Source organism: Osmerus eperlanus, chromosome 4 (genome assembly GCF_963692335.1).
Source record: "Osmerus eperlanus chromosome 4, fOsmEpe2.1, whole genome shotgun sequence".
NCBI lineage: Eukaryota > Metazoa > Chordata > Actinopteri > Osmeriformes > Osmeridae > Osmerus > Osmerus eperlanus.
This window is the reverse complement of record NC_085021.1, coordinates 10,871,444-10,885,876: the sequence shown is the minus strand read 5'-3', so window position 1 is coordinate 10,885,876 and position 14,433 is coordinate 10,871,444. Positions and strand designations below refer to the sequence as shown.

General features: G+C 44.6%; 1 protein-coding gene across 1 annotated transcript; it reads left to right on the top strand.

The window, feature by feature from the left end:
- The first annotated feature begins 3,390 nt into the window (after nucleotides 1-3,390).
- ptpn22 (protein tyrosine phosphatase non-receptor type 22) lies at nucleotides 3,391-13,469 on the top strand. The gene is made up of 27 exons (XM_062458923.1): nucleotides 3,391-3,520; nucleotides 4,479-4,587; nucleotides 4,837-4,913; nucleotides 5,115-5,210; nucleotides 5,312-5,350; nucleotides 5,552-5,623; nucleotides 5,937-5,996; nucleotides 6,170-6,312; nucleotides 7,456-7,522; nucleotides 7,611-7,688; nucleotides 7,942-8,007; nucleotides 8,346-8,455; nucleotides 8,610-9,055; nucleotides 9,183-9,257; nucleotides 9,482-9,559; nucleotides 9,641-9,712; nucleotides 9,793-9,914; nucleotides 10,091-10,118; nucleotides 10,304-10,402; nucleotides 10,535-10,603; nucleotides 10,811-10,938; nucleotides 11,097-11,124; nucleotides 11,465-11,527; nucleotides 11,716-11,825; nucleotides 11,970-12,000; nucleotides 12,092-12,172; nucleotides 12,309-13,469. Exons 1-27 carry the CDS (start codon nucleotides 3,419-3,421, stop codon nucleotides 12,368-12,370), a joined length of 2,511 nt encoding a protein of 836 aa, XP_062314907.1. The 5' UTR covers nucleotides 3,391-3,418; the 3' UTR covers nucleotides 12,371-13,469.
- Nucleotides 13,470-14,433: the final 964 nt, after the last annotated feature.

The window sequence follows — 14,433 nt, the reverse complement described above, 5'->3', positions numbered from 1 at the left end:
TTCGTTTTTTAAATGTGTCTGCTTAGAATGTAGTGTTGTGTTGCGTGGTCATTGTTGTGGTGGTTTACCATTTTAACCATGAGTTAAATTACTGTTACGTTTCATAAGAGGAGCTGGATTCTGAAAATGTCAATGGTTGCGCTGTGAATAGCTTCTTTCAGCTAAGGAACTGCAGTGGAACTTTGTAAGGGGCCCTGTTCTCGCTAAGTGACTTATAATCTGAGGCGTTTGAGGAGCTCCTAAGCATTATAATATATTAGTAAGTAATAGCGAAATGTAATATATTACGTTTTCTTCTTGAAGTACTTACATTAATTGAAAGTGCACTTAAAAGTATTGCAAAGTATACTTTGAGGCTCTTTTTAGGAAGTATACTTCATGAACTGAAAGTGCACTCCACAGGTTACTTTAGAGTATTCCAAGGTATACTTTTAAGTACTTTGGGAAGTATACTTTATGAACTGAAAGTGCACTACACAGGTTACTTTAGAGTATTCCAAGGTATACTTTTAAGTACTTTGGGAAGTATACTTTATGAACTGAAAGTGCACTACACAGGTTACTTTAGAGTATTCCAAGGTATACTTTTAAGTACTTTAGGAAGTATACTTGATAAACTGAAAGTGCACTACACAGGCTACTTTAGAGTATTCCAAAGTATACTTTGAAGTACTTTAGGAAGTATAATTGATGAACTGAAAGTGCACTACACAGGCTACTTTACAGTATTCAAAAGTAAACCTTGAAATACACTAAACATTAAGTTACATTAAAAAAACATACATTAAAGTACAGTGTACTTTAATGTGTACTAAGTGACCTAAAAAGTGGGCCAATTCAGTTTACTCAAAAATAGTATATAAATAAGTACACTGCTAGTATACTTTAAGTAACATGATAATAGTATACTTTTTATTCTAAGTATTCTTACAAAATAAACTTGAAGTATACTTCTTTTTTGTAAGGGATGTGTAAAACAACATCGGCACAAGAGAGCGCAACAGCTGCCTCGTTACACGTTTCTTGGAAGGTTGCAAGAGCTAAGAATCCATTCGCCGATTAAAGAATATATTGTGCTTATTAAAGTTATGCATTGTGCTTATTAAAGTTATGAACTTAGAAGTGTGCTCAGGCTTAAACATTGGGTCTCACACTGGGTGTGGGAAGCAGGCTGTTCTTTGTGTCTCTATCTCTTCATTTTCAGAAACAACCTTGAAACCGGGTGGAGACGGCACCCGAGCAGGTGGGACGCGTAGGCAAGAACAACTCCCTGATGCACGAGAGAACAAGCTCAACCCTTTTTTGATACTTGTGTTTCAATTGCACTGTATAAATATATGCTGGGGGGGGACAGATAGCCAGTTGGACTTCGTGAACCAGCCCAAACTCTGTTGCGGGTAGGGAAACTTAGACAACCCCAGAGCTCTGTACTTGTTGATTTCCAACTGCTGCATTAAAGCTGATATTATCGGACCTCTGCGACTCCAGACCACTCTTTCTAGAACACAGATTTGTGTCATTGAATACCATCATTACATATTGGAATAGACACATAGAATAAGAATCCTTCACGATGCCGAGTTAATTAAACAATGTGCAATCGACATGGCTTCCTAAGTTTTAAAGCAAGTGAAAAAAAATGAAAAAAAAAGTTGTTGAGCTGTTCCGCTGCAAGTTCCCCTGTCGGCTACACGGCAACCAGAAGAGTCGAAGTTTTAGCGGAGGAGTGTGTTTACTCACCGATTTGAGGAAAACAAAGGCATTCTCACTAGCAATAGACTCGTCCTGTGACCGAACCGAAATGGAACAGCTGTCTGTTGTGTTTGCTGCAATTTTTGTTTGCTGACTGTTTGCACAGAATATGCTCCAGGGGCATTTCATAATTAAATAGGAGAATGTTTCTCTTGTGTGACTCCCAACACCACTACTAATAATTATGTCATAATAGAAGTAACATCCGCGCATAAAACTGTCTCCAAAAAAAAACCATGTTTGCCCTTAATTTGGTCCTTTTGGAAATCTAATTGGGAACCGTCATGCAGTAATATATTTGACCAATTTTACAAACCATCCACTAGATGTCCCTATACTACATATTCAAATAGTTTAACATGGAACGCCAATGAACCACAACAGTTCTGCCAATGTTACTTATTAATTAGAGCTTATAAGAAAATGTGGTTCATGCAGTCCTTCTCTATTCTTTCCCCGTGTTCCCACGTCTAATAAGAAGTGCCTACGCAAACGTGAAAATTACATTTACATTTTATTTACATTCAGTCATTTAGCAGACGCTCTTATCCAGAGCGACTTACAGTAAGTACAGGGACATTCCCCCGAGGCAAGTAGGGTGAAGTGCCTTGCCCAAGGACACAACGTCATTTTGCACGGCCGGGAATCGAACTGGCAACCTTCAGATTACTAGCCTGATTCCCTAACCGCTCAGCCACCTGACTCCCTGAGAATCCCTGCAGCTTTGTGGACAGATTTCTGTAATGTTGCTAATGCCACATTGTGACCTATAACCTGTGACTGCTTCACTGGGCCCAGACTAGGGTGGACCAGCTGGGCTCAGGATGAGCATGCAGACTGTCTGTCACTCTTCCCTCTGTCCCTCCCTCCCTTCCTTCCAAGGCTGTGTTCAGAATGCTAAGCCTCTTTGTGAGTGTTCCTTCTCCATCTGGTGATCGCCATAAGTTAGCCAGGGGACAAGAAGAAGCCCCGGTTAAAGACACAACATGATCTACACATTTAGTTAGAGAGAATAGTATCACTATATGATTGCATTAAGAGGCATCCGAACCAAGGACAGTAGATTGCAGAAGAGGATGCATTTTTCCAGTGCATGCATCGCTTCACTTAGCCCAGGCTATGGTGGACCAGCTGGGCTCAGGAGGATAATGCAGACAGGTCTTAGTCTGCCACAGTCACTCTTCCCTCACCCCTCTCTGTCCCTCCCTTCCTCCCAAACCGGTGTTCTGAATGCAGTCCAACAGGCTCGACGACCTCCAGCATGCTCTGACGCTGGGAGGGAACAGCTGTTTGGCACTACTGCCTCCCTCTGCCTCTCTCCGTATGACTGTCTCTCTCTTTCCTTCTAACCACCAGACACACACAGGCGGCTCTAGGACCCAGTCACAGATAGCCCGGGGGTGTGGCTTTATTTTTAATCTGACCACAGAACCTGTTAACTGTCTGCTGCTTCCTCTACAACAGCCCCCACAGAGCCTTACCATAGTTCCTCAATGTGAGAGCTGCTTGCCTCTGCTTTAATCAGGCTCCCCCCAGAGCAGTTCTAGCACTCCAGATCCCCCAGACCTGGCTGCTGCCCCTTGGATCAGCACCATTGGCCCCGCAGATGTCCGTGTCCTGACATGCCTGAGAGAGGCAGGCAGGTCAAGGCAGCACACAGCCAGCCATGGAGAGGCAAGCCTGGATACTGAGGAGCTTCCTGGCACAGCTGCACAGCAAGGAGGCAGAAGAGGACGAGACAGATCGAGGCTTTGCTGGCGAGTTCATGGTGAGTGCTTCTCTGCGTCTGGCCTCTTCTGCTACATTTGGTGCTGTATGCTTCATCGTGCAGGGAATCCTGGATGAGCATATCATGGTTCACTTTGTCTCTGAAGTTTGGTGCTGTTTCACATGGGGTGTGTAACTTGAACTGGATGTATGAGAGTACTAGTTTGTGGTCACATTGGCTTTTACAAATGGTTTCTTCTACTGTGGCGGAATGCAATAAGAACATTGTGTAAAACTGTTAAGGGGAGTGACGCGGCCTGTCTGTAGATGTCCACTGTCCTGTAGCTTCCTCTTGTAACACTATTGCTTGTGTCTGTTTTTAGCCCATTAAACAAGGAAGGAAATCAACTGCAATTGATAACTAATGCGAAACACCCCCTTCTGTGTACAGATAATGACATATTCTTCTCATGCTGTCATGACACCCTGACCACACAGTGGAACCTTGCATCACTTCCTTTAGGGACAAACAGAGCTCTGTTGAGTACAGGCTTATGATGGTCTTCAAGGCCTGCTCTGTCTGTGGAGCCACTGTGAGAACAGAGCCAGAACAAAAAGACCAGTGTGTCTGAAACAGACAGTGATGAGTTGTGACTCTATTTGGAGTGCTGCACACACTCCTCAGTCACTGCAGGCTCAGCGGCCATGTGGCCTTATATTCCAGTAAGAGAGCCACATGACTGGATGCCTGGAAGACAGGAGTAAAACCTGAGATGTGTTGACTACAGGTCAGCAGGCCCTGACACAGGCAAAGAGGAGTGCCTCGCTCACAACATCAACATTTTAAGGCCATCAGGACAAGTGGAAACTATTTGAAAACTTTTAGGGATTGTCCAGCAAATATTACTTTGGTTTACTTCTCAGAAATTTCACAGTTTCAAAAATGACCTTTCAAGTCTGTCAAAATGTCATGTGAAAATGAGGATGTAGGAGTTTTTCAATAATCTTTGGGTTTTCAGAGGCTCAAAAGGCAGTCTACCAAGTACCGTACTGACAAGACCTACCCCACGAAGACAGCAGAGAAGCAGGAGAATGTCAAGAAGAACCGATACAAAGACATTGTTCCCTGTGAGTAACAATTCCTAAAGTTCAGGTCGAGGCATCTGTCGAAGGGATGCTTTATAGAGAGCTCCAACCACACCAAACGGATATCAGACAAACAATTGTATTTTATAGTACAGTTTCTCCCCTATCACACTGATGGAATACCTTTCTGCAACAGTGAAATTGTATTTATGAATGCTACGTTTTGCGTGTAAGATTTATTGTGCCTCGCTCTAACCCTCTCCATGCACCCCTGCCTCTCTCTTCTCTCAGTTGACCACAGCAGGGTGAAACTCTCCCTCCCTACCTCCAAAAATGACTCAGAGTACATCAATGCCAGCTTCATCAAAGTAAGGGCCAGGATCCTGACCCTCTTTCATAAATATTCCTAAATGTGGGTCTTAACAGAAATGTGTCTCTTACATAACATGAGATTATCGTGATATAATGAGGCCATGGTCATGTGGGCCAGGGTGTGGTATGCCAGCCAGGTTGGCAGATGTGTGACTAATGATATATGATGTGTGACACTGTATCTTGTTTGTCTGAAGGGGGTTAATGGGTCTAGGGCTTACATTGCCACCCAGGGTCCTTTGCCCCACACAGTTTTGGACTTCCTGAGGATGGTCTGGGAGTACAACATTGAGGTGAGCCCTCCCGCCCCAATCCCATCCTTTATCTCTCTCTTTTCTTTTCTTTCACATTGTTGTCATCTTGTATCTCTGATGTTGGTCTTCTTTTGTTCCAGGTCATCGTGATGGCATGTCGGGAGTTTGAGATGGGCAGAGTAAAGGCCCTTTCTCATTCCATAACACTCTGAGCGCTCCCGATTTTGGCTCCCATGCTCACTGTACACTATTGAGAATCATTGCTAGGCTTACATACTACTTGTAAAACAATTGTTATGGACACATTCACTCTTTATTTGAGACACATTGTATATTGCTATGTGTATTCAGTTGGAGGCACTGTTTGGACTTTTTTGCAGAAAAAGTGTGAGCGGTACTGGCCAGAGAAAAAGGAGGAGGCTTTTGTGTGTGACCCGTTCTCAGTTTACTGTGTGAGTATTTTCTCTCTCACTGGCCACTTCCTGCTTTGGCTAGATAGTCTTTTTACTCAGTCTCCACAAGTTGTTGCAACACCACCATGCTGATATTTCATGACTGACAGAGAATACTTCAGAATCAGACATTCTGAACAAGCACAGATTAAAAAAACTTTGTTTGTTTGTTGATGTTTTCTTAACTTTAAATTTTTTTGTGCTCAATAATATGACCCCAATGCCACACTCAAACAACAGCAAAGATTAGTAGATTTTCTACCTGCTAGAAAAACAAATAGAAATGGCTACCTTTGGGTTTCTTTTCATCCAGGACAAGGAGGACAGTAAAGGGGATTATTTGACCAGGACACTGAGGCTGAGCTATCACTCTGTAAGTTGTTTATACCCTGAGTCTTATTTCAGCATAGTGGAACTGGTTATTCATATCATGATAATCTGGTGACTTCAGCAGGCCTCATGTGTACATGTGTTTGGGTGTGTTTGGGTATATTTGTGCGTGTCTGTGTGTGTGTGTGTGTATATGTGCCCTTCCATGCCCTCCAGTCTACCCGTACTCTGCACCAGCTGCACTATATGAACTGGCCTGACCATGGGGTGCCAGACTCCATCCCCCCCATCCTGGAGATGCTGCAGGACATGCGCTCCCTCCAGGCCCATGATGACGTCCCTATCTGCATCCACTGCAGGTCAGAGACCAGCTCTCTCCTAGGAGGAAAATGACTACCTGTTAACATGGGAATTACTGTATATATTTAAAGCCCAACAGAGTGAGCTCACTTTAGCTCAACCTGGGGCGTCTCTGGGCCGCATCACCATAGAAAGTTGTGGCTGACTTGTCTAATTTGCGTTAGAGCCATACAGTGCACCCATAGTATGCATGAGAAACCAACCTACATCTCAATACCTTTTGCAGGACCTGATCATTTTGTTGTTCTTTCAAAAGAGACTGTACTGTGTGTACACAGAAAAATGTATTTGCGGTCGTTCTGTTCTTGCCCCCTTGAAGATTATGCACATCCCCAACTCTACACCCAGGAAGTGTGTGTGGGCGGATGACCAACAGCCCATCGGGTGTGAAATCCTGCTTATACATTTCCCCCTTGCTCACTGTTTAGCCTGGTGATAAATATAACAATATTTTAAATGTTATTTTACAGAACCAATCTGAAACAAAAGCTACAAGCAAAGCTAGCAGTGCCAGATGATAAAATAGGCACATTAAGACCAAACTATTTGCTTTAACTTTCCATTTGTACCTCAGTCTACATCAGATGTCATCTTTGCCGCAATCTGTGACCACAGTTGGTGACAAATGGAAATTCCGTTTGTGGGCCAAGCTTTTGAAGGTTGCTCAACGTGTTTCTAAAGGCATGCAGATGACTTTAAGTCAAGTGGTGAAGCTAAGCTAGAGCCATTGTTCTGCAGCAATTGTAACTCACACAGTCTTCACCTTAACTTCACCTTCACCTCTGAAAAACCATATGTCTCTCCATTCAAGTTAGTCCTTGGTGGAATAATTCAGCTAAAGTGTGTGCAAAAGTTAGGCTTTCTGTGGTTGATATCATGACAACTGTGTGAATGACAGTGAAGTGCCTACTAGCCTGGCATCAAGGTGGGGCATCTGGGTAGAGCCGAGCTACCAGGGACACAACGTTCAGTCACAAGCATACCCCACAGGAGAAAGGGCATACATACTTAATATATAAAGTGCAATAGAAAACAATCAATACATTGTGGTTAATGTGGGCAGATGTGTATGCCTGAGATGAACTCAGGCTTCAGTGTGTCATAGTTCTTCTCACTGTCTGCTTCTGATGTTCCTCCCCCAGTGCTGGCTGTGGAAGAACAGGGGCCCTGTGTGTCATCGATTACACCTGGAACCTGGTCAAGACACGGGTGAGGGAGACAGACGGATGCATGGACAAACAGACACGCCGTGACCACTTCCAAAGGACATTTGTGATGTATGTTTGTTTGTGTTCAGCGGATCACAGAGGACTTCAACATCTATGACCTGGTGCAGGATATGAGGACTCAGAGGCCCTCAGTGGTTCAAACTAAGGTGACAAGTCACACTCCAGTCACGTGTATGTTCATCTACGTATTTGTTGCCGTGGTGAGGCCGCACTGACGAGGATTCTGTGTGAGATCTTAATGTGTGACATCGCTTTTCCGAAAAGGTCAAGTTTAGGAACCTCATTATTTCAGCGATTACTAATGTTAGCAACTCCCTGCTGTCAAATCTCTGTCTTAATAAAAGAGCATAGCCCTGTTGACATCTGAGTTAACAGAACACGTTTGGTGTGTTTCCCCAGGAACAATATGAGCTGGTGTACAGAACCATCAGGTTCCTGTTTGAGAGATACCTGCAATCTGAGGAGGTGAGGAAAAGTGTACACACATGCACACACTCACGCACACACACACACACACACACACGCACACGCACACGCACACACACACACACACACACACACACACACACACACACACACACACACACACACACACACACACACACACAAGCAAAAGGCATAAGATACAATAACATGATTCTCCAGACTATGAATACACTCTGGGAGTCAATGTGCTACAACTCTTCTCATCTACTATCAGCCTGTCTGTTCAGACCATTAAATTATATGTTGGCTTCTTAGCAGTTCTCTGATCAATGGTGTTTGATGATGGTGGTGATGTTCCTTTCTGATGACCCGTATAGGTGCCCTACCTCATCTCCACAGCCAGTGAGAGTGAGTCCTCAGACCTGAGTGAAGAGTTTAAGTCTGGCCCCAAAACACAGGACATACTTCTGTCACAGACATTGCTAAGGTACTGGAACGCCATTGGTTGAAATAAAATCAAGACTCAAGAAAGAGACATATAGAGGGAGATTGGAACCAGCAGACGACCACTGAGCCATACTTATCCCAGCTACTCTTAAGATATCTTATCGAAACTGTTTAATGCTGCTGCTGTCTTTCAGTTACCCAGTAGAGGAGGAGCCATGGGGGATGTCCAATCACGTTTCTGCGTTGTCCTTGTCAATGCCAGAGGTGTGTGATGCTGAGGCAGCTGGTCCGTCCTCATCAGATGTCCTGAGCTGCCTGCGAGTGAGGGACAGTCAACCGCAGAAACAGAGACCCTTCTCCCTCCAAACAGTACCAACTGCCCTGGCCACCAGGAGGGAGATGGAGAGGGAGGAGTCAGTGATGTCCCAGGTGCTCTCCCAGGACCCCACCTTCATCTGTCTCACAGTGGAGGACCCTTACTTTGGGCCTGAGTCTTTGCCGAACTCCCCTGTGGATCCAGAGGCATCCGGAGGTTCTGTTGAGAGCTTGGCTCTTCTGCCTCAGTGGCAGGACAACCCTTGCTCCACCCTGCCCAGTTTGGCTCTTAACGACCAGGCCATGGAGCTACCGGTGCTGCCTGGTAACCATCTTTACCTGTCACAATATAAGTCTCCATGACAAAATCTATACTCTACCGTAGTAACAAAACAGTTCCAATAAAAGGGGGTAATAACAGGTTTGTATTTGTGAAATTGTTGAATTTGTAGCTTCCACAAGGTCTGACAGCCCTCCACCATTACCTGAGCGGACCCTTGAGTCCTACCTGCTGGCTGGAGATACAGGTTAGTGTGTTCCTGTCTTTAGCAAGAGCTCAAATGCAAATCATAGTCGAATGGTTTCCAATTCATCAGCAACAGAGTTTACATTGACCTCGTTTGTGGTCCCTTTCAATTCCTTTGACTTCCGTTCATGTTTAGTTTGACAGTCATTCCCACATCATGTAGATCTATCAAGACATCACAATGACTGATATTGTCTGTGACATATGAGTGTGTCTGTCCCTCAGAGAGCTTCGAACCCAGTCAGAGGTTAGAGGTCATCATTCCCCCTAACGCTGCGGCTGATGCTCTCAGGGAGCTTGGAGGTGAGTGGGGGATGACGTCATTGTCATCTTCACAGCATGGCACTGACACGTTTTCTAATGAATCTCTCCCCTCTGTTCCAGTAAGCCCCCCCTCACCTGTGCCCCCACTCCCAGACAGAACCCCAGAATCGTTCATGTTGGCCATTGACGCAAGTAGGTGTGAGGAGCATTGGTTACACTTCAGGTGTTTAGTGACTGTTGTTGAGGCTGAACCTCTTCTCCCTTCCTCCCAGCTCCTGGTCAGGTGGAGCAGCCAGACGTGTCCAGGAGCCGGCTGGGGACCTCCTCAGAGTGGTCTGGACACACACAGGATCCAGTACCTCAGCTGGAGAACCGAATCTGGTCCAGGAGCAAGGTAGGTGGGGGTCGGGGACAAGGCAACGAATGGTTAACATAGAGTAAGCAAATGGTTGGCATGGAATTTGGCTGATACAGGTTTTGTAACTTTAGAGTGATCCACTTATAAAACAAGATTCACTCGTTATTCAGCTGCAATCAGATTGTCAAATCCTTTTCCCCTTCCTTTCTCAGAGCTTAAAAGTGAACATGAAACCTTCAGGTATGTTTTGGAAAGGTTAATACCATACAGACAAACATCAAAATATACATATCAACATCATGTGAGGAAAATCAAGATCCATCAAAGCAGTGTTATGCTGACACGGGATTACAGAAGGAAAGGTGGAACCTGTTATGTGATGTTTACACTGATGTTTATCTTTGTCTTGTCCATTTCCATTGCAGTGCCAGCATCAGGCTTCTCTACTTCATCTTATACATCCTCAGACCTCCCTTCTCCACCTCTCCCTCCCAATTATATAACTCCCCCTGCCTCACCCCAAGGTAAGCAGAGGAGGCATGGCCACATTCTGAAAGGACCTGACCCTACATAGTGGAAACTCAAACTCAACGCATAAAAACAGCAGAGGTTTTCAGAAAGCTGGTAACTGGCTATCGTTGTGTTTCTTGGTGCAGTTTCCAGAAGCCTGACCCCGCCCTTGCCCGAGAGGACCCCAGCGTCCTTCATCCTGGTGACCGAGGGAGGTGAGCCTGTGGTCTGTCTCTTTCTCAACACATGAGCACATCCACCAGGGATGAGACTATCACCACCACTCTTAGTGTGTCCATTGCATTGTTCTATGCGTCTCAATTGAGGAAGTAGATCATATGATGCGATCACAAACCTTGGGTCATAGGCTTGGTGGGGCTGCTCTCTCTGACGGCTTGTTCCCGCCTCTGCTCCTCCCTCAGGTCCCCAGAGCAGCGCCCCCTGCCTGCAGAGCGTCACCCAGGCCTCTCAGAGGATAGGCACGTCCTCAGAGTGGCCGGGAAGCTCTCAGCCCAAGAGATTCCTGGATGCTGTCATGAACCGGAGCAAGGTGAGACAGGGGCACCACTTGACCCCGTCACTCAGGGCTGTGTGAGTGGGTGGCAGGAAGGGAGCTGTGACAAGGACATGCGTCCAACGAGATGATTAGAATTCCAGTTGGATCAGTGTTCATACACGTGTTCTTTTGTCTTCTTGTCGTTCCCTCAGAGTGTGCGAACAAAGAGATCAATACAAGGTAAGCTGTGGCAATAACACTACTGAACACCAGACTTGTCTTTCACTCCAACATTCTTGTTGTTCTTGGCTATGCTCCAACACACACTAGGAGGACTGGACAGAAAACGGTGAAGCAAGTTATTGTTCACCTGCTGTTTACATAGTCACCTGTTATCATACTTGATATGCTCAACTGCCTCTGTCAAGATGACAGAAGTAACTGGTATCTGCCACTATGAGGCAGTGTCACCCTGTTCATTATGGAAGAAGTTGGGGAATAAATAACGTCTCACCATACAAGTGCTCTGTAGTGTAAGTTGATGTGTGTGAGTATTAATAGGTGTACGTTTCCACTCCAGAACCGCTGTCGACAGTTCCGTTTGTGGCTCCACCTCCTGTGGTCGTCGCTGGAGGAGGAAGTCGTAAGTTAAAACATTTGACAGGAGGTGGTCTACACCGGCAACACTTCCGGTATCACTGACTCGGGGCAGGCAATCATCTTCTTTTGAAACAGGATGATGATGATGATGATGAGGAGGAGGAGGAGGATAATGATGATTCAATTGATATGACCACACATGACATGAACCTCTGTGATGTGTTTTCTCAGCTGAGGTGACAGTACAGCAGGATCAGGCTGTGGAGCGCAGAGGGTCTCCCAGCAATGAGAGCACTGACTGGTCTGACAAGTCTGCTGGGAAGGCCATGTCCAGAACAAAGGTGCCCACTGTGACCCACACTGACTCACCTACTGTTGTTGAAATACAAAAGGTCACACACAGTACTCCAGTTCCATAGCTACATAGCTATTCTATTTTGCCATGATTCCATTGTCTAATGATAGCCTTTGCTATTTGTTCTCAGTGTCTGAAGTTTTTCAAGTCGAAACAAAAGTGTGAGTAACACCAGTTCTTGTTGATATGATCTCAGTGAATCACAGTAGATACTAAGAAGTTGTAACAGCTAATGGTGTCTGTTCTCCACAGTAAAGGTAGCCCACCCACCACCATGTGCCGCCTCCGGGCCTTCTACTTCATACAGCGCTTCCCTGTCAGTGTTTAAGTTTGGTAGGTCTACACAAGCCCAGTCCACCCAAACCCTATCCCTGCATTCAGCGGAAAATGTGACACATAACTGTTCAGTCAAATAGAATCAGAAAATAAACTCCCTCTTCACTTTGTTTTTGTTGTTTCTCTCCTTAAGGATTTGGGCAACGCTTTGGGAAACCCAAAGGCCCCAGGAGTCAACCTGATAACTGGGTGTGAGACTTTAGCTGTGCCCCTCTCCTCTCTCAGGGAGTGGAACCTTGCATGGAACAAGGAGAATGTTTTTCATGATTATTTCTAATATAATATATATGTGAAGGACCATGGGCTGTTTGAAGTAGGAGGATCCTATGAAGACTAGACATCCGTCAATCTCAGGGTACAATGATCCTCTTCTTATCAGCTTTGCAGAGGAGCACATGTTGAAGACCTGCTGGCGACAGATTGATTGTACTGTAACTGTGTCCATTCCTTGGGTAAATGTGAGCGAGTGCTTACTGAAGTATAAGCAACTCCTGGTGAGAATCTTCCATTCTGTTATGCTACCTGAACAAAAAGGTTTTTTTTTTCTTTACGTGATCAAAATGTGAGATGTTTAATTCTCCCAACATGACGGTACAAATTATCTTTTGGAAACAACTTTAATCTATTTTCTTTTTACCATTTGGTGGAACAATGAACGGTAAGGCACTGTTCTGTCGTGTGTGCTGAATAAGGAGTTCATGTGCTCTGGAAGTAGTGGACCAGCATGAGCTGTCTACAGCTCCCACTGTCTGTCAGTGACGACACCTGGGTGTCAGTGGGGTCTCTTACCTCAGTCACACAGTCTTAGTGAAAAGTGATTCTGTGGTACTGTATACAAAAGGAATTAAAAGCAACATCCTTCAGAGAATGTACGAATAAAACAAAAATAAAAATATTTATTTAGAAAAATACAGAAAGTCTGGGCATTTTTTTTTTTTTTTACAGGATATCAAGACAATTATAATGGAGCTCTATCAACTAAAATATCTAGACTCTTTGTCCACAGAATGCAGTTACATTGCTTGATAGTACAACACATAGAATGCCTTGATAACCAGACTGCAATCCACAACCCAAATATGAGGAGTCAATTATGATTTGTCAATTACTGTCTGATTAAGCCGATAAATATACTACCCCAGTGACAGCTGTCTGTTTGATGAAAAGATAAAATTGTGACCTACTGTATCGTAACATACACTTTGATAAAGATTAAACATTCAAAAGGCCCACGAAGTCCCACAAATACAGCTTGTGTTTTCACATTAATGAAATGTCCTGTGCTTCAGGCTTTACAGTTTATTGACATTACAGACCATTAAGGAAGCATGGTACAGTCATTCTGTCACAAAGTTATTTTAAAATAAACCCACGGGGGTCTCATATTTCCAGCCTTGCTTTACCATTGTCTGTATTGATATGTCTCAAGTTTACTAGCAAACAAAATCTCTTGTTTTCACATGAGCCAAACTGCTTATGGAGGCAGAAAGACCCACTCATTTGAACACCAACTCTGTGCTTTCTGTAACAAGAACCAGATTGGCAGCTTATTCAAAAAGAGCTTTCAGATATAGGCCGACAGTACTATACTGTCTTACTACTGTGCAATTTGACATTCCATCCTATGCTGATTTCCATGGGACTACCACAGACATAAGAATTAAATGTTTTTGGAGTGCTGACCAGCCATTCATCAACAACCAGACTAACATTGCTGCACCAGTCCACACTTGACCGGTGGGGATCTCATTCTATTATGACTGTAACTGTTAGCTGCTCCTGGCATTCTCTAATCCCTGCTCTCCTCTCTCTGTCCCCCCCCACACACATCCCTTGTGGTGTGGGGGGTTTGAGTTGTCAGCACCTGCCTGGTCGTCAGTCAGCCAACGCTGGACCTGGTCGCGAGTCTCCCGGTCCTGTCCTACATCTATAAAGTTGAATAATGGATTTTGGTGTTTTAAAAACCCATCGACACTGTATGACTATGTTTAGCCTGTGTTCTGCTCCTCTCTCCCACCAACCGTCTCTGGAGGAGGGGATCCCTCTCTGAATTGCTCCTCCCAAGGTTTCTTCAATTTTCTTTTCTCCTGTTGAGAGTTTTTGGGGAGTTTTTCCTTGTCTTCCTTGAGGGTTTAGGTTGGTTGAGGGGCAGTTCTATGGGCATATGTGAAGCCCTCTGTGACATGCTTGCGTGTAAAAAGGGCTATACAAATAAATTTGATTTGATTTGATTAACAGCCATCAGCCCTACATTTAAA

Coding starts and splice junctions, on each gene's coding strand:
- ptpn22 (XM_062458923.1), top strand. CDS start 3,419: ATGGAGAGGCAAGCCTGGATACTGAGGAGCTTCCTGGCACAGCTGCAC. Junction 5,351..5,551: donor GGGAGTTTGAGATGGGCAGA/GTAAAGGCCCTT, acceptor ACTTTTTTGCAG/AAAAAGTGTGAGCGGTACTG. Junction 11,528..11,715: donor CGTCGCTGGAGGAGGAAGTC/GTAAGTTAAAAC, acceptor GTGTTTTCTCAG/CTGAGGTGACAGTACAGCAG.